This window comes from Nipponia nippon, unplaced genomic scaffold (assembly GCF_047370975.1).
Source record: "Nipponia nippon isolate SJK-2023a ecotype South Korea unplaced genomic scaffold, ASM4737097v1 scaffold_15, whole genome shotgun sequence".
Taxonomy (NCBI): Eukaryota; Metazoa; Chordata; class Aves; order Pelecaniformes; family Threskiornithidae; genus Nipponia; species Nipponia nippon.
Window position 1 is genome coordinate 1780495 of NW_028262331.1, and position 26038 is coordinate 1806532.

At 45.1% G+C, this 26038-nt stretch overlaps 1 protein-coding gene across 5 annotated transcripts in view; it reads right to left on the reverse strand.

The window, feature by feature from the left end:
* AUTS2 (activator of transcription and developmental regulator AUTS2) overlaps positions 1–26038 on the reverse strand; it is a 791277-nt gene that overhangs the window by 27629 nt on the left and 737610 nt on the right. For all 5 annotated transcript variants that reach the window (XM_087751981.1, XM_087751984.1, XM_087751982.1 and 2 more), the window contains one exon: positions 360–837. In XM_087751981.1, the coding sequence (XP_087608107.1) occupies positions 360–837 (478 nt within the window). The remainder of the gene's footprint in view (positions 1–359; positions 838–26038) is intronic.

The window sequence follows — 26038 nt, forward strand, 5'->3', positions numbered from 1 at the left end:
ACCTGCAAGAATGGGGATTTTCTTCCCCTGGTCTGTATTGCATAAAATTCCTTCCAAAAACCTGAGTACACAATGACAGACAGGAAAAGTAAAAGCAAATTTACTAAGTGCTCGAGAATACCTAGCATTTATGGGAACACTAGATGAGAAACAAAGTGATCCTGGCTCAGTTCAGGGAAGGAATTAAGGTTAAATGCACCAAGTCCCCTTTGTTTCCCAGCGATGGGACGGGATGTGCCGTCACTTCTCTCCTTTAGCTAATTCATCTCCGCTTCCTCCAGGCACTGTAAACCATCACCACCAGGCAGCAAGGCTGCAAGACACGGGGCTTCGGCGTGCACGCGGTTCTGTTCGCCTACCTTAAGCTGTTGAGGCTTAAACTGCTGCTGTTATAGGCAGAGAGTGGCTGCGAGAGGCTCTGCGAGGCCGGATGGGGCTGCACCGCAGGGAGGTTTGGATGGGCCGGCTGCACCGGTGACTGCGGCCGGGGCGGGTGCTGGACGGGCGGCTGCGGCGCGGGCGGGCGGGCGGCTTCTTCTGGGGCTGGTGGCAGCTGCGCGGCTTGCGGCGGAGGCGGCTGGGCAGGAGCCTCCGGCCGCGGGGCGAGCGCAGGGCTGGGGCAGGGCGCCTCAGGCTGCGGCTCCAACTGGGGCTGGGCCAAAGGCTGTGTCACCTGAGGACAAGGGTCTTTAGGCACCACAGGCTCAAGTACTGGGTCTTTACTGCTGTCCTGGCTCTTCTCTTGACTCCTCTCTAATCCTGATATTTTCGGGACAGCTGGACCCCTAGCACCAGGGTCGTCATTTTCAGCTAGCGTACTGACTCCTAGCTCTTTATCTGCAACAACAAAAGAAAGAGATAAAACAGTTAAGTGTGCGACAGAACGGGCAAAACCACACTAACTGCTGCGCCAGAGGCGCTCTCCGGGCAGTTACGTTTTGTGTTCATCAAGGACCGTGCCAACGTGAAACCAAATCAAATCCAAAGTCATTTCCAGCAGCATCCCTAACCCTCAGGTCCTTCTCCTAACACTTCTCCTATTTTATCATAAGGAGAAAGCTTCTAGTGTCTTCATTAACATATAAAAAAGTAAGTACATAAAAGATGAGCTGACTGTAGTGGTTCCAGTACCCTAAAAATCTTAAGCCAGACCTCCCCCAACCCCCCCACCTCTGCCCCAGGGAAAACAGCAGGAGGGGCTGTGCTTTGCTTGGTTCTGCCTCTGTCGCACAACGTACGCTGGGTTCTCCACGCTCGCCTCCTGGCTCTTGTCTCCTAGGGATTCATTGCCCAACTTTCCTGTGCAACCACGATAATGCTTCATGGATTTTTAAGAAAAATTAATTTGCACAATAACCGTATGACTCCAAGATTTGGGGCCAAAAACCAGTGCTGATAAATTCGTGAGTGTAGATAATATCATCTGTATGCATATTTGGCAAAATCAGTCCCTACATGATCACATAAAACCCACTGAAATTATCTACTGAATCACGAAAGCACAAATTGCCGCAGAGCGAGGGGGAGAGCTCCGCGGGAAGCCAGGCTCCGCTGCGTTCTCTGCTCGGAGAACTGCCTCTCTTCTAGGCACATCCCTTTATCCCTAATTACTGTTATAAGTTTACTCCAACATCTCTATTGCCTGGGCTGCCAAATGAACAGACCAAAACGGTTAAGGGAAATAACCTATTTTTGCCTCGATTTTTCTTTCGGTGAAATTAATTTTGGACATGACTTCTCAGAAGAATGGCCAAAGAAGTTGAGAAGGCAACGTGATTAGTCCTGAATATGTTTTCTCTAAAGACGTGAGTCAGACAACACGCTCGGCATGTGAGTGCGCGCATCTGCCTCTCGCTTTTTTCCTCCGGTAACTCTCCTCAAAATAAACCACCTGGTAGAGAAGAGAGACCCTGTTTACCACTACTGTTTTCTATTGTTACTCTGTCATCGCTCCCTTGCTGACCCACGGAGGGAACCGACGCAATGTGAGCTCTGTGCCTTATTACACGAGGTCTAAACCTTCAAACACATTTAGTAGGAACCTAGGCTTTTTTGGTTTGGCTGGTCATGGAATGACTTGGGTTTGTTTTCCGGCTCTTTCATAATGAATATTACTATAACTTCAACATTTCCTCCAGTGGAGTTTCGCTCGCTGGGGCTCACAGCGATTTCCCATTTGACTCACTCCCCCAAAGTTCTGCCAAGGAGTATCTGATGGTGGCACCCCTTCGAACAGACCGGGGGAGCGCTGCTGACCCAGGACTGGAAAAGGCCATGCCTGCGGGCAGAGGGAAGCAGCGGCACCGTCTGGGGCAGTACCGCACAGCGGCTCTGAAAAGCTGCACTTACACCTTTGGCAATTACAGAAACGAAGCACGAGGGGAACACGCAAGATTGAAAGCAGCTTGCGACAAGCTTAGAATTAAAAAAGTATGCAGGCTTCTAAATAATCTTAAAGACAGGAAAACTTTACTTCTTCTGCCAATTTTAAGGGGTAAAATGAATAAATGCACAATAAAATAATGTACATTCAGAGAAAAATGTTGACAGCTACATTGTTCAAACCCTGGAGGAAAAAAGTGCAACTGAAGATGATGGGAGGCACACTCTTCCAGTCGGTAGCCCGGGCACATGCAACAGCGTGTGCCAGAGCTGCCAGGGACGGCCTGGCACAGATGGGCCAACCCCAGATCGTCCCTTGCGGTTCGTTTTATGCAGAGATCCCAGCAGAGCATGGCAGGCCCCCCGTCGCCAAGGGTTTTACAGGCCCTGCGCAATGGCGAGCAGCCTGGTAGGGTGGAGTTCAGATGGTTTTAATAGTTTGTGGACAGGAGATGGGGAAAAACCTTTTGGGGGCAAAAGGGAGGTAAAGAGGAGAAGAAAAAAGAGAGAGAGAGAAAGAAGGGGGGAAAAAAGTAAACGGATGTATTTGATGAGGACGTACTTTAATCACTTCTGGAGTATGCAATCTGTAACAGGCACAGAGGCTCCTCCACGAATTTGGATTGGAAGACTATGGGGGCAAGAGCGGGACTCCGGAGGAATAAAAATAATTACTCTGCTGTATGCCCAAGGTCTATCTCATTGCAATTAAATTGCAGGTTATAAATAAAGGAAAATCCATTTGCATTAATTCTTTGGATCAATCCTGTTTGATCAAACATTATTAAAAGTTAGACAGAGTGTGATCACCACATGTGTTAAGACAGGTCTCCGAGGAGGAAAGAAATGAGCAACAGTTTGTTCAGGAATAGGTGGATCTATGCTCCTAGTCCTTACAGGCGTAAGAGTTGTGACATTTTAGTTTTTTGACAGAAAGGCATAATAATTAGGGCTTTGAGGGCTTAGCCTTGTCATTCGAAACTCCCTACAAGATGAACACACAGTAGGTGGTCTGAAAATCCTGCAGAGGTGATACTTCCAAATCTATGGGGAACACCTTGCACTCAGAGCATTCATTAAATCTTTTCATTTGATATTTTTAATGTCTCTCGTGTGTGTGACATTTATTCAGCACAGCTCTCTGCTGGGGAGTTTGTTCCTCACGCAGTCGCTCCTCCTCCCCTGGAGAAAAGGGCTACAAAAATCCTAGTGTCTCCTGGGTATTTTTTGCTGCTGCTTACATCTTCATTACCCAGCCCCTGAAGCACCATTCCTGTTAGTTCGCAGCTTCGAAGATGCTGTGTTTAGTAAGATAATGTTATTCCAAATGTCAAACACGGAACGTGTGCACAGTTTCTCCCTCTCTCTGTCTTCCACCATCGCACCTACGCTATACCCCAAACGGGTACCAGATGTCCGGGAGTCTCTCTAACCCCAGTACGCCTGGTGCATGCATCCCTGCATGCCTGATAATCATGATACATAAATCAGAAAGCATTCTTCATCCCACAGCATCTATTTAAGGAGCTGAAATCCCGCATCGGTGATAAACACTACCAATTATATGTTTCATAAGGAGGGCTCAAGTCTTCATCAATAGTACTTCAAGGTCATACATACAGGATTACTCTTCTTCTACCTTCTTTCTACCTTCTACCGTCTTTGCACAGCACTTTATTTCTGAATGTCGACTGACTAGCTCGGTGTAAGAACTAAGGGGGAATAAATCCTTCACGTCCCTATGATACAGACAACCCAACTACACCACCTTCTGAGTTTATGCATTGCAGGAATTCATTTCCATCCAACAGCTAAAGAAGCAAGCAAGCTAACTTTATTTGATGGCAGGCTCCATACTCTATTTTGGATAAAGTAAGATTACTGCATCGGTATTCAGAAGAGCAGTAACTGCGATGTAACTTCTGTGCTGGCACAGCCTTCCCTCTTTCCACTGGGTTGATATGGCATCCAGCAGCAGTCAGTCTTTTTACCGAAAAAGGAATAAAGCCATAATTCGATGCTCTTTGAGGACTGAGGAGAAACATTGGCTAAGCTTGTCCCACACAGACAGGACATGCAACTTCCATTATCTTCCTTTCCTGTCTTTGCCCTTTGACGTGTCTTAAATCTCAAATTCCTCTATTTTTCACTTAACACACACAATCTGGGGATCTCTCAAGATGCAGGACTCAGTCCCCTCCAAGTAATACAAGTGCAGTTAGCAGTTTGCTGTGTCTGCGTGATTATTACTTGGTTGGCTCAATAACACCAGAGGAGCAGACAAGGCCACACTGGGAAGACCTGTAAGTAAACCAAACGACTGCGTGTGAACTAGAGAGACTCTGTAGCTGGGAGTTTACATTATATTTTATACACATTCTATGAACATACACATATACACATGCACTCCCATGTGTTCGTATACATGTATGTTACGGGGAGTACATATGCATTTATATTTATACCCATATCCGTTATATGTATACACATCGTTAACAGAGAAACACACAGCGCATGCAAACACTTCCATTAAAAGACATGGATTTTTATCATGAACACAGGTTAGATGCAGCGTTCAGCTGAAATGCCGTCGCCTCTCTTCCTAATGTGCAAACCAGTAAAATTTGACCTAAGCTCTGCGTTCTGGCTCCTTTGTACCATTTGGGTGATCCAAAAGAGCTAGAGGATGGCCAGAGGTGGCCAGTTCAGAACATCACAGCCACAAGACGAAGCCCAACTAGTCTTCTGCTTACAAAAAGGCCCTGCTGAAATTCGCCAAATTTGAAATTCCCAGAGATTCACCAATAATGAACCTTCTAATTTTGCCTGGTCAAGTGTTGTCTGCAGATAGGTTCAACATGTTTGCTTGCACCAAAGACCACGGGAGACGCTAAGTGCCAGCACAGGGCGTTCCATGATGGAGCTGGGGCACCACCGTCCTGGCCAGGCCCCAAGCGGCAGCCAAGGACGTGGGCACTGGACATCTCTGACCTGACCTGGCGATACCTGGGGAATGAAATCTCCCTAGACAACATCCTGCACGATGCTGTCAACTTACAGCGCCCAAACCTTTTTTCTAAACAGAAAACCATCCAACTTTTCCATGCCCAGGTCTGGAACAACTGAGCTTGATTCGGAAACAAGACTATATAATACCCTGCCACTCCTCCTTCCGTCCACATTAGGATTCACCCTCTCTGCGCCTGGCCTGGGAGTAAGCAGGCATCTTAAGAGAGCAATTCAGAATCAACACTGAATTTTCCATTCCCTTGAGAGGGTTCTGGAGTAAGCTTAAAGTCCTTATTGCACAAGTAGGAACACTGTAGGAGTTTTTAGCGTTTTGCAGCATTATCTTTGGGATTGAGCATTCAGCCTACCAAAGAAATCTTTTATAGCATTATTTAATTTAAAAATAGCACAAATTTTTTTTTTTTACTACTTTGACAAATTAAACTCTTTTCTCGACAATATTACCTCTGCCTAACTACAATTTTCTGCAAACTTCTTAATGCGAGATAAAAAATTAGCTCTCTCAAAAAATATAAAACTATTTTCTTCAGTTTTAACATGGATAAGTGGGCAGTTGGTGCAAACTGTCACAACCAATACAGACCGTTATAACTTCTCTGAAGTCAATGGAATGCAGAAAACGTATACCCCGCTGACCACTGGCCCTGGGAGGTATACTTCCACAAGCATTTTACAAGGCTTGAAATAATTAATCAGATTTAAGACCTGATTGTACATTTCATATTGATCAGACATTGGTCAATGAAACATTTGGATAAATAAAGGCAGATGACAGAAACTATTACTGCAAAGGATGGAGGAGGTTGTTGGGTACACCAGCCAACACGTATCATAAAGGCCCCAGAGCAATTCATCTGTTGTACTGGATACACGATTTGCTAAAACCAATTTTTCATTTTTAGCACACAGTCATCTTTCATCCTAATTTCCAAGGACACTAACAAAGTATTTGATTATGCAAATTAAAAACATGCATTCGAGAGCATGGTTACTAGCAGCTCTGTCATCTGCTGATACCAATTATTCCACAGTAAGCAGGTATTTAGTACAACTGAATAGCAAGACTCGTGACACACTTTGTACTTAATTATAAAACAAAGAAGAAAATCATTCAGGACAAAAGATTTTGCTACCTCCTGTTAATAATGTTTATCTTCTGCGTTGAAATGGATTTAATTGTCAACAATAAAGTTGCAGATCAATGAAAAGAAGCACTTAGTGGAATTGCACAAGATGTTGACAATTCTTCAGTCATTGAGCTGCTTCTGGCCTTGATTTGAGAATGCAGAGTCCTCCAATATTTCACATGAAACAATTTATTTCATCCAGCTGTTAAACAGAACATACGCCATAAATGTAACTCCTATATCCCATACACTGTAAGTATAATATTGAAAGCACTTGATGTTTGATTTTTTTTTTTTTTTTAAAGCACCTCTTTACTTAGTAAGAAGGAATGGGATATAGCTGTCTAGAGGAAAGTGAAGTACAGAACATCCAAACACCCCTCTCTCAGAAATCATTGCATTTTACTTAATAGGAAATAGATGCATGCAATTGTAACACCCTAACAGACCCCGGGAGAAAGCAACACCATGATAACTCAATCCTGCTTCAGCGCACACATGTACACACACATGCACAGCCAAAGGTTTATTTCCAACCGGGAAAATCTCTTGGCTTCCTAGCCTTTCCAGCTAGGAAGCAATGAGTTACATCATTAACTACGCAACTCTGAAGTATTCGGCAGGCAGCTACCAGCACCGGAGTGCCGATCGAAGTGGACTTTTCTCCAACGGGCTGGCAAACTTCCCACGTGGGAAGTAACGCTGGCGAAGTCGTTGGGAGATCGTCTTTAATACCACCGGGTCTGAGCCCCAAGAGCTTTGGCTTCCTGTTTCAATTTTGCATTTTAGTTAAAGAAATCCAGCTCTTGTAATCACACTATCTGTAAAGCACACCTAGTTTCACCGAACCATAGACAGCACCTTATGAAATCAGGCCGAAGGTCCGTGTGTCCTACCACTGACTGCAGCCAGCACAAGATTTTTCCAAAACAGGTGTAAAAACCTTGCAGCCAGCATACGTAAAGCAACCTGTCTGACCCAGGAGATCTCATGCTGATCTCTGGTAAGCCTGGCTTATACCCAAAAGCCTGAGATTTTCTTCCAAGATTTTCTAGAGCTGTGATAACACGGCACGGGCTTGTTATGTACATAAATCTCAAGTCCCTTCAGAGTATTCTCAAGTTCTTGCCCATAGCAGTAAATTTCTTAGCATGTCATATGAAAATATTCCTTCCACAAGGTTTTCATTTCTCACCTTTTAATTCCACTTGGTTCTTGTCAGTCCGTGAAAAAAAGACTTCTCTACAAACGATCAATATCACCCATTCCTTTATAAAATTAAGTTCCTTCCCTTTTTACCTCCTTTGTAAGTTTTTCAACTCCTGTCTTCCCAGTCTTTCTTCCTATGAGACTTTTCCCACATGCCTGATCCCATATTGTTATCTTTTCTGCTATCCCTTCGTATGCCTTGGGCTTCTGCAACGCTTTCTTTAGGAAGGGCCGACCCATACTGCACAGCCCTCTGGAGCTGCACCACTGAATTATACCAAACCGTTTTCATCCTCACCACCTTATTCACCACCCGATTCCTCACTCACATCATTTGTAGCTGTTCCCAGCCTGCAGCTGCAGACACCAGTGAAGGTCTGCATTAAACCATCTCTAGCAACACCCAGCTTGTCTTGACTTGTCCCAGCTACTTCAGAGCTCTGCGAGGTCTGTAGGCACCTGCATGTTTTGGCTTAACGTGCATTGCTCCAGGTTTGTCTAAACTGGCTCTCAGCCCCTGTTCTCACAGCCCGACAAGGTTTCTCGCTGGTTTCTAACAGCTCTCTCCAGCTCCAACTACCACAGGTACCCTTAGACCGTGTCTAACTGCTGCTCTTTGCCCTCCTCTCTTTCACATTGACCAACTCAGGACAGAGGAGTTGAGACTTCAGCTGCCCTTAAACCAATGCCACGTTGCAAACAGATCATGACAAAAATAACCCAACTCTTTGCTTTCCTTTCTTTAGCTACATTTTGCTGTAACAGTCCTTTGCTTCTTGCTTCATAACAACTGGGCTTCCACAGTAGCCTTTTCTTCAGGATCTTCTCAAAGGCCTTTTGCAAGCCCAGATCAATTACGGCTATTTGAATGTTCGCTACTTTGACACCTCAAAGAAATTAAACCAGCTCGGTGACTAAATGTCCCTCTCGAAATCTTCCCAGACCAAATCTCCTAGCGCGACCCTCCGAGCGCTCATTAAAGCACATTTAGCCACTCTGCTGATACAATGCAAGCTGGTGGTGTGAGTGTCTCCTTCACCGGTGCTGGGAGAACGGGACGGGCTGCCTGTCCTTATCCCCAAACCTGTCCCCAGGCCACGCAACCCAACAAGCTCATCTCCACCACACGTGCAAAGGGAAACCGCTGGCAGCGGAGACCAAACCCCTGGAGACTCTCTCAGAGAGGAGTCGGCACTTGCAAAGCTCTGTCCAGTCCAACGCCACTTAGGTTTGGCTTCAGAAAGGCGCCCTCCCCTCGCCTCCTCTGGCTGTTAGACAACACCCAGCCAGCTGCCCCGCGGGCAGAGCAGAAGCACGGTGAAAGTGCTTCAAACCTGCTCAGAGTAAATGAGGTGACAGTACCGGATACTAGCCAGTTAAAAAAAGAAAACACGGCATGGCTTGATAATTTTCTCCAATTATCCATAGGGACTGGATAACCTTAGCACAAGGTTAACCCCATCGCAGGGCAAGGGAAGAAAAATACATTGGGTTTATCTATCACCCCCCTTCCTTGCCATTGATTTGCCGTCGCCACGTAGCTGCAACATTCCCTCAAACGCTCATGACATCGGCTCATCCCGCTTGTATGTGACAGGATTACTTGAATGAGCTTGAACAAAACCGGCTTTCAAAAGCAGCTTGAAAAGTATCACCTTATGAACACTGATCGAATTTAGCATGACAGCTCAGTTTAATATATGAAGGACAAAAGAGATCTGTGTGATATGTTTATACAGAAAAATAACACATTTATTCCCCCTGAGAGGTGTCGTACCCATAACTCACCAGACACATACCACTGGTTCCTTTGTGAACCTGTTCTTTAGAGCCAAGAATTTTCTATTCTGTTTTTAAAGGCAAGATGTCAATATAAGCAGAGAGCTTAAAAACTCCAGTGCCCCTCTTGCTAACACTAAGACGAAGCTCAGCATCACCGTGACAATACCCAGCTAATTGCAACTATTTTAGCTCATTAGTGTCTACAGGAAAACTTCGCTGAGCTTACACATCGCAACTCCAGCGACCGGTGTCGCTTTACAGTATTCTCATGCTTGGTACTATTTTGCTCGTGTTTCCAACGCTGCAGAGAAAAAGATGGATATTATCCAACTGTCTGCTCTAACGTAGCATCGCTTAGGCGGAATTCTTCTGGTCTGGGTCATATCAATAGATGTAGACAGGAGATTTCAACGTTCCTGGTCAACACAGGCTCTCATTAAATGTGTCTATTATACTTGTCTTGTAATGTCTGAATTTCTTGTACTGGGCTAAAACACATCCCATGAATTTGTTTTATTTTAAAAGAGGGGAGAAAGGGGGCCAAACTACCGAATAGGTTCAAATATATAGCTGTAATTTAATTGAAGACCTACCACTCCCTTTTGTGTTTCACTGCTTTGAGATCATAGTTACTAAGAGTTTTTCTTTGTAGGTAAACACGACTCTGTGTACCAAATTCCTCCTGTGTGGGACGGTGGTAGAGGACTTAAAAAGATTTTATAGAAATTAAAATAGAAAAGAGTATAGAATTGAGAAAAAAGCATAACAACATCAATGGCTCCTTGGCATGTACCAGTTTTGCTCTTGCATCATTCTCTAGCATTTTATAAACAGGAATGTGATATTCCACTAGAGCCTGTATGATAACTCAAAAATGGAAAAGTCTCTAGCTTTTTATTAGAGCCATTCAGAAGGGAGCATCACTATCTCCTGTATAATTCGATGTAGGTAATATGGGCCCTTTCTGGTCCAAAGACCTCATGGTGTCTTCTCTACCTCAGTAAGAGGACCTATATAATTACTCTAAAAGGTTTGCTTTGCCTTGACATCTCGTTTTCTTGACCATGGCTCTCCCAGCCTGCTCTTTACATCTATTGAACATTGACTAGTTTGTGCCAATTACTTGAACTGAACGGACACCAGTCTCACTGCGGCCCTCCCCAAGTCACCGAAACTACAGAAACAAATGAAATGAAATGTGATTATTTGCCTAAGTCAAATTAATTTCCTGACACGGAGGTGGGGAGATGATGGGAGCCTGGCAGGTCTCAGAGAGATGCTCTTTTGGGCCTGTCAATCTGTACAGATGTTAATCGCAATCGGAAAGGCTGGGCCGCCAACCAGCTCTGCTTTCACAGACCTCAGGACAGCTGGTGGCTCCTGGTAGAGTACATTTTGGTACAGCACAGGGTCCGTTATACCCTAATTGCTCCATACAATGTCGCACGTTGTACTCAAATCAGTCGAACTACTCTCACTACATTTATCCATGACATTAGGGTTTTTTTCCTTATAAATACATACAGAAGGACTCTCTGAAACAGGATTTTTGATAGGACTATTGACTCAGCGAGCACAGTGCCTGCCCACCTACAGACCTGGAGGAATAACAGGCTGCAACATGTCCAGCCCACCGGGCATTTCCGTGCGATCAGGAAAGCCTTCTCCTTAACCCCTCTGGATGATCAGCTTATACGTGGAACAAAGAACTGGCAGCGCTTGTCATCTCGGGGATATCACTTTTACCACTGTACAGCCTTGTTCGTCTCATTTTGCTAGAAGACTGACTAAAATTTCAGTGAACACTAGCCATGGTAGTTTGTAGAAAATGGAATTTGGGATTCTACCTTTTTTTATTACCAACCTGAAAGCAAAATACGAGCGAAGGTGCAAAGTCAGCGTGAAGGCACTTGTGAACTACCTGTTCACTACTGAAGCACATGTTGTCTTCAAGGAAGCTCTAACCGAAGTGTTTGTTCCCAGAGGTTTGGATAATCTTTGCACTGTCCATACAGATCACTGAATTGGTGCAAAAGGGCCTTCGCACATCAGAAGTGGCTGTGCTCACCTTTACTATATGCTCACTGATTGACCTGTCCTTAACGAAAACAGCAGAACAGCACATCAGCGGTGTTTTCTTTATGATAGAGAAACTGCCTGAGGAGCAGTCACATAAACACATCCTAAAACACACCAGCATGAACAAAAATCAGGCTTTTAGCAGACGTAAGCACCCCCAGCTTAATGTCAGCTCAGCACCTAGCTTAAAAATCTAAATAAATATCCTCTGTCCCAAAACAAATGGTGAGCAATGAAGATCAGATTAAAGCCAAATCTGCCCCACACATACTTCTATTCTAACTATGATATGGCTAATTAGCTGGTAGGGTACGAGACTGAGACGGTAGTGTCCTACGTGCAGAAAAGACACCAACGCTGCGGTGCAAAGCCTGAAGCTGAAGCCGAAGCCAACCCTGACTGCTGCAGGGTACTTTTGCAGTTCAAAGCGCAGAGATTTTCTATACCAACTGAAATCGTTAGCCTGCGTACGCTTCAAAATACCATTTGAAAAATGTCCTATGCTCCTAACTTGTATTTTGAGTCATGTCGTGCCTTGCTGAGGCTAATTATTATCCAGCAACTGGTGCATTCAAAGACTCAAGCCTTACAAGCAGGACTTTGTGGTGTTGCCTCTGTGTTGCAAGGAACTGCAATTCTAAAAGGATTAAAAGTTTACCAGCACAGCCATGTAAAGCAGAAAATGAATTGTTCACTCTTCTCATCTCTGTTTGGAAATCAGATTACAGGCTCCAAGTGAGCTGAAATACAGAATGAGGCAAATCCATGTGATTAGCTCACAGGTGGCCAGTGAGCTTTTCTATGCTTCAAAGTCTGGCGGATTCCTATTAGCCGCAATAATAAAAAGAATGTGTACTTATCCTTCGGCCCAAACCCTGCCCTGTGCCAACACGGCTACCTGCTGTGCTAATCCTCAGAACCAATATAATCATCCTCGATTGTTATTTCATAAGTTTGCTCAGCTGTCATTTGGGATACACAGTATGCGTGGCACACAGCCGTGCTGCCGACTGCATGGCGAGCCGATTCCCGCACGGGCTCCAGCTCCCCCCGCCGCCATCAACGGAGGGAAGGAATTGCAGCGCTCACCCAGGACAGCCCCACGTTGTCAGCAGCTGGTTTCCCAGCCTTAAGAGCAAAGACTCTTTATACATATAAACAGTTTGCACCATTAATCACCGGTGTTTCTGCTAAATAAACACACACAGTTTTGCATTTATCTTTTCTCTCCAGAAGGCACCCGTGTGAGTGTCAATTCAGCAAAATACATCACACATTAGATCAGAAAACAGACGAGACAGCTATTCCAGGGACGGCTATAGAGGTCACATGCGATGCACAACATCAATGGTCCATTTAATATGGTATTTGCTTTCTGACTCATACCAGTTGCAGACGCAGTGGGCTGATGTGAACGCAGCACTTCAGCATAACCTGCACACACGGAAAGCTCTTCCAAGCCCTCCCAGCGAGAGGCCGGTTAAAATAATGAACCTTGAGGGTTGCTCCCTCTAAGCAACTGATATCCCACCTGGTAGAACTGTGATAATATTTTTATTATTTCTATAAATGTCTAACAACCCTCTGAATCCTCCTAAGCTCTTCACCTTAACATTATCTTGCGTCGGGGAGCTCTACAACTCAAATTAAAATTTCCTTTTGTTACTTTGCAATGCGTTAGCCAGGGAAACAAGAAGCCACATCTCCCTATTCCCACATTACGGGTTCACCAGAATATTTCAAACTAACTTCATCAAACACTTTTAGACCAAAATTTGAAACAAATGTTGAACAAGTGGTGCTCTGGATAGGGACGGGAGGAAACAAGTGCTTGAGGCACCTGTGGGAACAGAGGCCACGCTTTGCTTTGCTCCTATGGATGGATCCCAACGCTTGCAAAACTCACCCCATCCTTCAGCTCTGCACGGCAGCCCCCACTGCAGGTCCCTAAACCAGCAGCAGTCTCAGTATTAAAGCTCTCGGCCTCCCTCAAATTATGCACATATTTAACTGGATGCGAAGAGAGTCAATTCTTAATCAACCAGCAGCTGATTATTTGATTTGTGGATTAACACGGCAGAGACACCTGGGCTCGGGCGCACCAGCTGGCACGGCAGCGGTGGCACGCTCAGGGCGTACCTGCTCGGGGATCTTCATGTCATATGATCAAAGGTGTCATCGACTTTCCTGCTCGCTGGTGTTACAGCCTCGTGCAGCCAGGCCTTCCCTGGTCTGGGTCGTCCCCGGTGTCCTACAACCACGGGCGGCGGTAACAACCCTCCCCCAGGTCAGGCTTTCAACAGCTCTGCCAAGTGCCAGCAACAGCCTGTGCTCCAAACCTTTCCAGCAAGGAACCAGCAACTCGCCTTCAGACAGCTGGCAGCCTGAACTCTGCAAAACTGCAAGCTAGGAATTTCCACATTATCTGAACAACTGGCTTGGAGATACAAGGCAGAAAAACCCTGTTCAACAGAGCCTGCTTTGGCTCGGCGCTCTGCAGAGCCGGCCTGGAATGCAATATCGGAACATCTTCCATCTAGCATAGGTGAACCATCAAGAAAGGAGGTTTTATTGCTCAACTTTCATTTTTATCTCAACAGCTGAACAACTCACATTTTATTTTATTTTCCCCTCTCTGTTCCTCCTCTCAAAGGCCTTTGATCAGGGAAAACAGCCCTCTTAGGGCAGCATTACAGCACGCGCTTAACTTCCAGCACATGCTTAAGCTCACTGAACCACGGATCAGGGTCCGACTGGACAGGCGTGCTCGAGGGTTTTGCAGAGCTGGGGGCGAAGGGGTTTGGTTTCTGTTCTTCTCCCCCCATTCCCGCTGGCAGCCCAACTCCTCTCGCAGTGCTCAACTCGGGGCTTCAGCATTTTGGGTCCCATCACTTCACACCGCCATGCCCCAGCGGGACGATGCCAACCCCCTGACTTCCGCTCACCGTGCAACGTCTGTATCTTCATAAGGCTGCATCAGCAAACTACTGTATGTTTCCATCCAAATTCTAGTAATTTAAAGCAAAATGTTTGAATCTTGGAAATTAACCAAACACTGAATAGTCTTTTACCAGAAGGAGCTGATTTAGGTAATTAATGTTAGCTAAACAAATAGACATACTGGGCAGATTTGTAACCAACTGGGACGTAAATATTTTTACTCTTGTGGGTAATCTTACAGTCAAATCAGTTCTACAAATACCCACAATAATCCCTTTTCTTGTCTTCTCTCTCTTGCTATCTGCCTCAGGTAGAACAGTGTAAAGGCTTAGCAGTAGAGAGTGAAGCAGCTTCACACTTGTGCTTCGGGTAATGTGCTCTTCTGGACTCGGGAGCCAAGACAGCTGACCTGGGTGCAGTACTACAGCCTCTAAACCCTCCCTATCACCGACTCTGACCCCAAGCATCCTCCCCATTGAGGCTTTCATTTCAATCTCTTGCTATGATTTAGCGAGGTGGCAGGATAGGTCCTGGCAGAGGCAGCAGGAAAAAAGGACATTTCCCTAACCGGTTTTGTTTCCAAGGAGCAGAGGCCTGGCCCCACAAGCTGGCTGACGGAGACAGGCCTTATCCAACTGGCCTAAAATCCATGGGGCTGCAGATGGCAGTGTCGAACAGAAGGTTCAGTGCCTTACAAAGTAAATTAAGAATAGGCCCATCTGTGGCCATGAAATATCCATGTTGGAGTGAGGGGAACCTTTACAAATAACATTTATTTAAGTTTAAGAAAAACACTTTAAAATTAGGAAAAAAATCAAACCACTTTCAGTTTTATAGTATTTTCAATTCTTTTCACAAAGGGAGGTGAAACTAAAAACAAACGTTTACTGGGCACTGGGAGACCAAATCAAGCACATATGATGTTTCAACAGCAGCCCAGCGAAATAATCAATACCTTCCAATTCATGTTATTGACTTTTTCACATCCTTGCAGGCATGAGACTTCAGATGAAGGCATTAGAATCACCAAATTGTTCAATTTGCTCTAGTTCAGGTATTTTACACTGACATTTTTTATGATGGTGTGGAATCTTGCTCGAGAGAAGCTCTTAAAAGTCAAAGTGGCCTTTAACTCCCCAAATTCCCTATCTTGCTTCACTTTGGGATCCAGGGCTGCTTTATATAAAGCGTAAGAGAAATATGAAATATTTCTTCCTCTCTGTTTTGTCTTCTCTTACTGTACTTCAGTTTAAAGGGACTTTGGGAAGAAACAAACCCACCTTCTGCTACTACCTCTGTTTAATCATATCAGAATTACAAAAGATTACACACCTATAACCTGCATTACCATGCAAAAAAGTACGTTTCTGTGCCATGCAGCCCAAACCACGCACGCTTGCTGCGGAGTGGGATCCGCTTCCCTGACACCCCATCTTGTCTTTTCATGAGACAGCGTCGATAATAGAATTCTGCACTATATAACAGTCAGAATAACAAGTTGTTTGGACCACTGCAAAACAGCAAGAGCTCATTAAGTCTTAAAGAATGTTCGCAGCTATTTTAGCACAGGCGTGATTTGTTATGACATAGGAAAACACTACTGTTTCGCCAGGTTTAATAGCTAATAGATATGCCGAGGCACATACTTCTTACAAGGCTACGAGAAGCTTTTAGCAATAACCCTCGAGGATGTATTGAGCAAACTGATCTTGCAACATCTCCAAATACACACAGAAAATGATCTGAACTATGGAAAATCACCATGATTCAGGGACAGTGCACTAGACTAGAAGATTAAAGTTCTGCTCCGGCTCCCGCAAGACGCGGTTAGGTCAGTGCTTGTCCCTGTTTCCTATTCCAAGTATTTAGATGATGAGCTTTTCAGGGCAGGAGCTGATGTAAGACAAGAATCAGCTCTTGCTTAAGGCCCCTCTGTAGTCATTTCATGAGAATAATGATAAGGATTAAAAAAAGGTCAAATTCAAGCCTGGCGAAATTCCAGCACTCTTCACTGTGGTTCAACAGATGCATTTGAGTAAGCGAATGAGTAAGTAAATGTAATAGATAATCATTTTTTTCCTTGCACTACTGCTTGCTCTGCATTTGGATGTTTGAAAAGTCCCTAGCTGGGTTTTTTCACTTTTCAGTGAGGCTGACAGCCATAAGCATTTTACAATCATGTCCTGAGCAAATTCGTTTAGTCTCCATTAGGCCCCGACAACCACGAATACTTTATAATCATATATAATCCTTGTACAATATGCAGAAGGCTGAAACTGTAACAATCTCCAGTACAACACAGAAAATACACCGAGAATCAAGCGGGCCCATTAGCATTTAGAAAGAAACTATTAAGAGCTCCACTCAGCAGATCAACCCATTGTAAGATACATATTTATCATATATACACATGTGCATGTGTACGCATACCTTTGCATGGGAATATAGGTATGTAAATGTAGGCACTTGCCGTGTTCTGGTGCAAGCGAGGAGGATCGCTTTTAATTATTCCCAAAGCAGGGCTGTCAAATTTATTCAGAGTGAAGGAGGGAGAGCAGCACACGCAGGTAGGGACCCACGCTGGCTTCTCACGCTCCGCTCCTAGAGGGATCCAAACCCCTCCTGCTCCCCAGAGGTGCCAAGTCTGCCATTTGTGTTGGAAGCTCTCCAGCATTCACTTCAAGCTTACTTATAGTTTGTTTCTGACTAGTAGGGAGGAAAAAAAAAAAGACAGTTTAACATTTACCAACAGCCAGCAGTTTTACTGGAAACTGTTGAAAAAGTTTAACAACTTGTCCTCAGGAGGAGTGAGGTGGTGCCACAACGAATGCACGAAGCATTTCGAGTAAGGCTTAAAACTGAATTCTACATACAAAGCAAGTTTAGAGATAGACGGAAAGTTTTAGGAGGCACAAAACTCTCTGGCCCAGGAAATAGGTGCAGGAGGAGATGCTGTGAAGCAGGAATACATTGGCACTGCTCAGGGCTGGGGGCTCACATGCAACTCCAACGAGCCCAGCGCAAGGCAGGGGTAGAGACTTGCCCCTTCCTTGTCCACACATGACTTTGTCCATGTGCTCTGTTCCTCGTTAATAAAACGCACAGTCACGTAGAACAGACCTATAGCCACGTCGCAGCTCACGTGTGGACTCAAAACCACTCACTGCCTGGCAAAGGCCTGATGACCCCGCTTTGCAAATGCTCTCGTTCCCTCCTTCCAGCTTCAACCCACCATCAATCTCCAGCTCACCTCTCCGCAGCGTTTCGTTCATCAGTGCCATCGGTGGCATAAACCTGCCAGGCATGTAGAACTTAATGGTCTAATCCTCCTGCTTTCACAAAGACCAGATTAGCTTTAAGTTAAATACTCTTGTTCCTTAAATTTCCTCCTTGTCAGGATGCCAAGGGAAGCTCTTAATCTTACAAAAGAGCCTGAGGACATTCTGATGCCTCCACATGAAGACGGAAAGCAGTCCACAATGCCAAAATAAAGCTGAGGTATTAAACTAATCTCACAGACCTGGAAATGTATATGCAGCAGGGATCACTGCTCTTTATCGCTGTAGCTGCTAGAGGGGGTCATTAGCTGCAAAGGGGGTTCTTGCCGCGAGCGTCTCAGCATCCCCCGCTTTACGTACATCAAACTGAGGCACTGACTAGTTATAAACTCGTGCAAGTTATCAGCTGCAAAGAAATCAAATGAACTCGTGATTTAGACACAGAAGCCTAACCGCTAACTAATTCAGCCAGCTTGTCTACACTTGCCACGTCAAGCTCCCTTCGCTGGCAGCCCGGCGTGGCCCGTGGCCATCGGGAGCCAGTTCAGATGTTGCACAAGGAGAGATGGAGAACTTCAAACCACGATGCTCTTCCACAGATGGGAATGGCACTCAAATATGCAAGCGATCTCCAGTCTGATGGTTTGGGAGTTGAAGTCTCCCCGGCAAGGCGCGACACGCAGGAGGACTAGCAGTGCAGAAGCACAACAGGAGCTACCTACAGGTGAGCTTTCCCCCTCCTCATCAGGCCGATATGATTAAAGCCTGTTATTAGATGGTAACACAAAGTAAAAATCTCCCTAACCTTGAAAGAAAACCACAGAGCCTTTACTCCCAAGTAAAGATGAGAGTACATTTATGAAGCTACTGATGCTTCTTTTACTTCTCATCCACGAATTTCAAGAGACCACAGGCATTTTACTTGAACGTGAATAAAACCCACTGCGGCACATGCAGCTCGGTTAACCGCTCCTCGCTCGTCCACATGGCCGGCAACTCACTCTGGCTTAATTCCTGTAGTAACTTCCCGTGCTCCGCACAGCCCTCCAGAGATCCAGGCGGGGACAAAGGAGACCTGCTGGAGGAGGGGAGGTCACGCCACTCCGCAGAGTGAACCCTCTCTAGATCAGCTAAAGAAAACTCCAAGATAAGTTTGCAAAACCAGGTTAAATATCAGTGAATGATATCAATCAATAGCTTCTATAATTTCGTATTTTTAAGATCAGATAAAAAAGGAAAGAAAGGTTTCTACCCGCACATTGCTTGATAGACTTTCCAATAGCTTACACACAAAGCATTTAGACACTTGAATTTCCACTCCAATATGAATACTCTACCCCCAAATGAAACCTATTAAAAATTAAATTCTTATATTAAGTTTAAAATGCGGCTCTTTTCTCCCCAGGTCCCATTAAATACTCTCCCTACACACAGTTTAGGAGACAGAAGAGATCCTAGAGAATATTTACAAAGAGAACAAAACCCCCTGAGGGTTTTTATGTTACTACAACATTAATCTATTTTAATCACACAACAGATTAAAACCAAACAACATTAAATGATTCTGCAAAGTACCGAGTGAAAGTATCTCTGCTGCACAAAAAAAAGCTGAGAAAAAAAATAAAGCGCTTGGAAATAGGGTGATTATGTTGTTCCACAGAGACAGAGCACAGCAAAATCAAGACTGGCCCACAGAGCCACTGGTGGGAAGAAGATAAAAATCAGCCGTTCGCAAGGGTCTAATTTTACTTCCACACACTCCCGTAGCGGTGTCTGCACCGCAGGTCTCGGGGGCACATCAGGACACGGGTCTGAACAGCAGCGCGCGGGTGAAGGAAGGGAAAGCGAAGCCCAGCGCTGCCTCCCGCCCCAGCCCAGAGCAGGCGCTCGGGCCGGCCCTCCCGCCCCGCGGGACAGCCCCAGCGCTGGCACAGCAGCCACGCTCTCCTGCGTTTTGGATACATCTCAGCGTAGAAAAAAGTGCTAAAATATCTACCTCCTCCCCTTCCCCCGTGGTTTTCCAGCCAGCCTCACCCGCTCTCGGGTCCACAGCCACGCTTCCCCAGCTGTTCTGCACCAGTGGGCTCCCCAACTCGCTTACACATCGTCTGCCCAGTCCCAAATGGATTGTGCCACACGTCCCTTGGGCTCGTACCACGTAGGGAGATGGATTACTTCAACTATTGCTTCTACCATTAACCTTAATAACTCTGATGTCCTCGCTATTTCCTCCATACCCAGTTCCCGTCCCTCCAGCCTCTTCTCATACTGCGGCCTTTCCTTATGTCTAAGCATCTGGCCAGCTCCAAATCCTTAATGCAGCTCTGTCTTTCGGGGGATAGAGCGCAATAAAAACAGCACGTCCTTCACAGGCTGCCTCCAGCAACTGCTTTAAACAACAACAATGTTTTCTACTCCAGTCTCTAAGATTTTATTCAGCCTTTAATTATTTACATCTTTTTGAATTGTTTCAGTGCATTGAAGAGAAATATCTATTGAGCTGCCCACAGGTCATTTCACTGAATCACCCAAGTTAATTTAGAGGCCAGGGCTGTTTATGAATAGTTCATTCTTCCAGTAGCCCTGATCTTGCAGTTGTTAAGGCATAACCTCATCTGCTGTTGCTCGGTCTCCTCGGCTGGCTTTGCACTCTCACTCTGGTGCTCAGCGTTGTTTTTTCTCATCTTGAATGACCCAAATAATTGTGCTTTCACAACCGAGTATGCCATCTCACTGCTCAACAGACTTTTAATGAAGACACAGCAGCATTCTCCAGGATATGTTTTGCTGCTGTCACAGATCAGATGCATACAGCGCTGCGAAGACAAGTTTTTCCTATAGTTACAAGCCAATGTTTTTCACCACAATTTTATAACCACCTTCGCCCAGAAGACATTGGAACGGAGCAGTTACATCTGAGCTTGAAATTATCTAAAGAAACCACACAGAAAAAAAAAGTGCTCTTGTAGAAAGCCAAGTGGCTGTTAGATTTCCTTAAATAAGTGGATGCATTTCACATGGATGGCTTGGTTAGTACGGGGTGCTTTAGGCGGGCCTTTTATCTCAGCACTTACCAACTCGGTGCCAATGCAAACCAAAACCTTCAAGGCAATGATTTCTGTGGTTACTCCACTCCCAGTGCTCCAGATTTAATAGGAGATACATTGCACAAGTTTAGTATCAATGGTAGTAGCTGCAGTGAAGTAGTTTCTGGCAGTATTACTATTGGTTTAAAGGGAAAAAATGCAGGGTTTTCTGCAAGTAGTAGTATTAAAATCTTTCACTTCCAATGCATGTACTAACAACCTGGTGCAATCCCTGACAGAATTTGATTACTTGATCCCAACTTTGTTTCTTCCCAAACCAGCTGTCTGTAATGGATAATCCATATTGAACCGCGGAGGACAAAGCCAAGGAACGAACCAACTCTGATCCCCTTGTCGTACCGTACGGGTCTCTCTTTCCAGGCTAAGAGCCAGCTTAAGGCTTAAGGAGGACTGCTGACCTACTCAAAGAACAGAAAATGTACCACAATCCTGCTTCCCTGCCGGTGTTTAGCGAGAAAGGTTCACCTGCCTTGCTCTCCGTGACTAAGCACTGAAACACCAATGAAGGAAACACTACTAACGCACACCAGCATACCTACAGCGTGCAAAGATGCCTGGAAATATTTTAATGATGATGGAGATACTGAGCATCTTGCAGCTGTGATAGCTACCCTGTGCTATCCCGAGCCGTACCCCAGTCTGTTCTGACAGAGGTGCTGTTAGAAGGTGTGACAGCAGAAGGGGACATAGGCCAGGTCCTCAGTTGCTTTGGTTCAAACCTGATGTATTAATTTAGATCACCAGCCACGTCTGTCCCCCCAGGCGGGAGGGAGCAGCCCCCAGCAGAGGGGACAGGGGACAGCCGGAGCCGCGATCCCTACAACCGCCTCTGCCAGAGGCTGGGTCAGAGCTGGAGCCGCGCCGGCAGACCCGCAGTGCAGATGCAGTTACAGTGGCACGAGCGCACCTTTACTTTTACAGATGGCTGTTCTTGGGACAAGCCAGAAAAAGCTACCGGGGAGCAGCTGCGCTTGTGGAAGCAGTGGCCAAGGTACGACTGCTGTTCCCACGCAGTATCCTGGGTGACATTGGGGAGGCAGCCCAGGACCTGCCGGGCTGGAGGAGCGACCAGGCTCTGGGAGAAGGAACAGCCTCCGCCAACCAGCTGCAGCCACAGCCGCACACACAGTCCCAGGCGCGGAGGATGTAAAGGATGCGACCTGAGCCACGGGGACTCCACTTCACTAGTGGCAAATACGCACGAGGTATAAAGCTATGCCTATGTGAGATGCTGACTGCTTCTTACAGCTTGATGAAACTTTGTAATATTTCCAACCTCAAGTATACGAAACCACCACGAGTCAATGTCTCCCTCCTATGAAACTGCTTTAAAAACTGTGCCATGTATATTCAGGGTTTTCTTTATTTGCATTTCATATTTTAGCCTCATGAAAGGGAGTGCCTTTCACATAATGATACTACTCCAGGATCTCAGATCAAAAAAATGAAAAAACAAAAAAAAAGCCATGAGACTCCTGATAAAATCATGAAAGGCAGTAATGCTGCATCTTATTACCACTCCATAGTAATTCAGGGTTTTTTTTAATAGTGGCAAGGGCCTCTCTAATAGCAGACGAGAGTCTGCTGTTGAGCTCCGCTAATGATGCAGAAGATGTAACAGTAAAGCAGCCGAGACGCTGATTCCTTCCAGGGCTACGTGCTCGGCAGGTAACGCTATCCTCTGCATTTTACAGGTCTTCACAGTAAGAAGTCACTTCTCAAAATCATATGAAATAATATTTTGAACGAACTTTAAGCTGTTTAAGTAACCATAACCTCACAAAAGAAAGAAATTATGTACCTACACCATGGTGAATAGATGTTGCAAATGTACTTCAGACGTCGGTTAAGTGCAACCATTTTGTGGGAGAATCACTGCAGGTTTTTCCCAAAGTACCACCCGCCTGAAACTGCAGGGGGAAGCGAGGTAGGCACCATATCCACAACCTGATTTTGAACCAGCCGCTATAGCTAGCACATATCAGCTTTAAAAGATACCAGTGAATACTTAAGGACAATAAATGCTCAGCTTTATGCTTATCCAAGAAATACCTCCTTCTACTTCACTAGGAAGCTGCTCTTTGCTTCACTTTATATTACTCGGTAAATTCATTCAAGTAGGGCAGGTGCAGTTGAGTTAGCCACGTTTGCCGAGTTACGAGTACATTGCTTGAAATAGGTATCACTTCCGACACTATTCCTCCCCCATCCCAATTTTAAGCTCACATTGGGTAGGCTCTAGAAGCCGAGGAGGACTGATGCTAAGTCAGTGTACAACTGCATGCAACCTCAAGAGCTCTCCTCCTTCTCCTCCCATCCAAAAAAGCCTCAGCTCTGCTACTGTACAGACGCTGGGGTTGGTAAAGGCATTGCCAGCAGCAATATTTCACTAAGCCTACGCCCATCCCTCGGCAGCCATGAAGGTATATGCAAGCGCTTCAAGTCTGAATACAACGTAATACTTAACCGTAATAGGTTAGGGATGCTTTTCTGATTTAACACTAAAACCACTGTACTCTGCTTCAGGTTTGCTCAAGGTATCTTCTAGGATTTACTATATTCCCCAAGTGTGGTGGAAACTTTGTGGTATCAACAACAGGGTGAGATCTCAGCAGATCTCACAGAAAAAGGGGCTGAAGGAAAGCATAGGGAATGTTTTAAGTATTTCTACCCCCAAAATAATCCTGAATATCTGTTCCAGAACTCCAATTTTGGTTATTAGGAACGACAACAGAGCAGCTCATTCAAGTATTTCACCCAAGTAAGTGTAATAATTTGGTATTATTCGATACGCTATTTGATACGCAAAAAACACACCAAAGAAAACACAGAAAGAAAAATATACTTTCTCCACCTGTGCTATTTTCTTGAAATGAAACCTTCAAGGGATTCTTCTGTAGCCTGATGCCAGTCCCTTCCCACACCAGCTTGCAGTCAGTGATCGTTAAGGCTGGGAGTCAGGGCTGGGCTACCAGGTACCACCTCCTCTTTGTTAAACATCCCATGTTCTCATTAAAAGAAAAAAAAGAAATTACTCTTACTAAATGAATCTTTTTTTTTTTTTAAAGAATATACTGTCTTCTAGATTCCAATACAGTCAACTAAATTAAAACAAAGCACACACTTTCTAATGTTCTCATTAATAAGACTAAAACCACTCTAGAAATTTAACAACAGTTAATCTTCCAGCTAAGAATATCACATCGATGAGAGGATCTTGTGAGTAACCTCAAGATGAAGACTGATAAAGCAAAAAATAACTCACAGTAGCTTGTGCTCACTTAATGTTCCCGTTCCTAGCTAATACTTCTGGCACCAAGGGATGCTCACTGATCCAGGGTCACAGCGCTTTTCCAAAATAATCCCCAGGAAGAAATAGTCTAAAAGGGTTATATTTAACACCGTAACACTTTCAGTCTGAAAAAGTGCATTCAGCTACTTAATCCCTTTCTGAAAGAGGTTGCCTTGTGTTTGGTAATCAGCTGCTTCTTCTGTTGTGTTTTGTTGCCATAACAGATGAGAGGAGCTTTAAATGCTGCCCTTTCTTCTCTGCTGTGACACATCCCGGGTTGTTAATCCTGCCCCAGGACCAGACTGGTCCATCTTTCACGTTCACTTCTGGAGGAAGACGGCAGCTGGGGGAGTAGCCGGGGCTCCTCGGGGAGATGGATAATAGTCGGTAACCAGAAAGCTTTGTTTAGGAAACAGGCTGGTGCGGAGAAAAGTTGATGGTTCGGTTTGGGATCCTGACAGCTGTTGCGCTTTCATGGCTGGAGATGCAAGAGAGACTCATTTCTCCCCAGCTCCTTGGACAGCTCGGCGTTGGAGCAACTGGAGCTGCCAGCCAGAAAGGCTTTTAACATTGCACTGATTCGGGTCAGAGGAGCGGACACACAAACTCACTGTCGTAGCGGGAAATGACAAAAATCAGAAATGCGGACCCTGTTCCGAGCCTTGCCGAAGCCTTCCTGGAGGAAGAGGACTTGGCTCTCCTCGGTCTGCACCCTCCGTGCGAGGCTGCGGGCAAGCAACGGGCAGCCCCAGGAGCGACGTCCGAGCCGGCAAAACAAATCCTGGCCCAAGCCGGCTTCTGAGACCTGGCACCAGGCATTTCCCATTTGCGGGCCTCTGTTTCCCACTCTTATCTCAGAGAAGATACTAATCACTTAACTAGGCTGTTGTGAAGCTTATTAAATTAAAACATCTCAACAAACCTTACAGATAAGACCAAAACTGAAATGAGTTTCATCAGCTCTCCTGTTGGGAGTGTAGGAAAGTTATTATTCAAGCCTAAACATGAACAGGATCTAAACAAGAGCTAAAAAGCAGGAGGAATTCCATCCCCACCTCTCATCTGCTTCTTGGAAATCCTTTTCTTAGATAACTAAAAGGCAGACAAACAACAACAAAAAAGGATCTGCGCTAACTAGATTATTTGTTTTCACGGATGTAAATGGCAAGTGCTGACCTTTTTTTTTAATCTTGCATTGAGTTTCAGCAAACTGTCACTCTTAAATGGGCAGCAAGGGAAAAACATACATATTATTAGAAAACAATCGCTGCCAAATCTGATAACAATCTGACATTAACATCTGTGGGGATTCTGCTGCCAAGCATGTCTTGTATTATTTAGAAAACATAAAGAAAAAGATTCCTGAGGGGGGAAAGCACACAAACAAATAATTGTTTTACATCCTATTAATAAACCTCTACAGCTCACGTTTCCCTCAGAAAATGCTTACAGTACTGCTATCGCCTTCTAGAGCAAGTTTACCAAATGACATTTAATATTCCTGAGGTTAAAAAACAATCACGACGATTCCAGAATCTGCCACGGATACGGGAGTGGTGTTTTTCACCAGATCAGCACATCCACTTCACAGTGGGACACAACCTTATGCCGCCTCCTGTTTGTACTGGCTCCTGCTACTCATAACCCAGGCTGGAAGGATTCACTCCCTTCTTTATTTTTCCAGTCTTCATTTCTCCATCCAGCATCATCTCCAATGGTAGCACCGTTCTCACAACCAACCACAATACAAAGTTCAAGATCAGTTTTTAGATAACTCGGGCTGGGTAAAAAGCTCTTAGCTTGGCTTCTGAC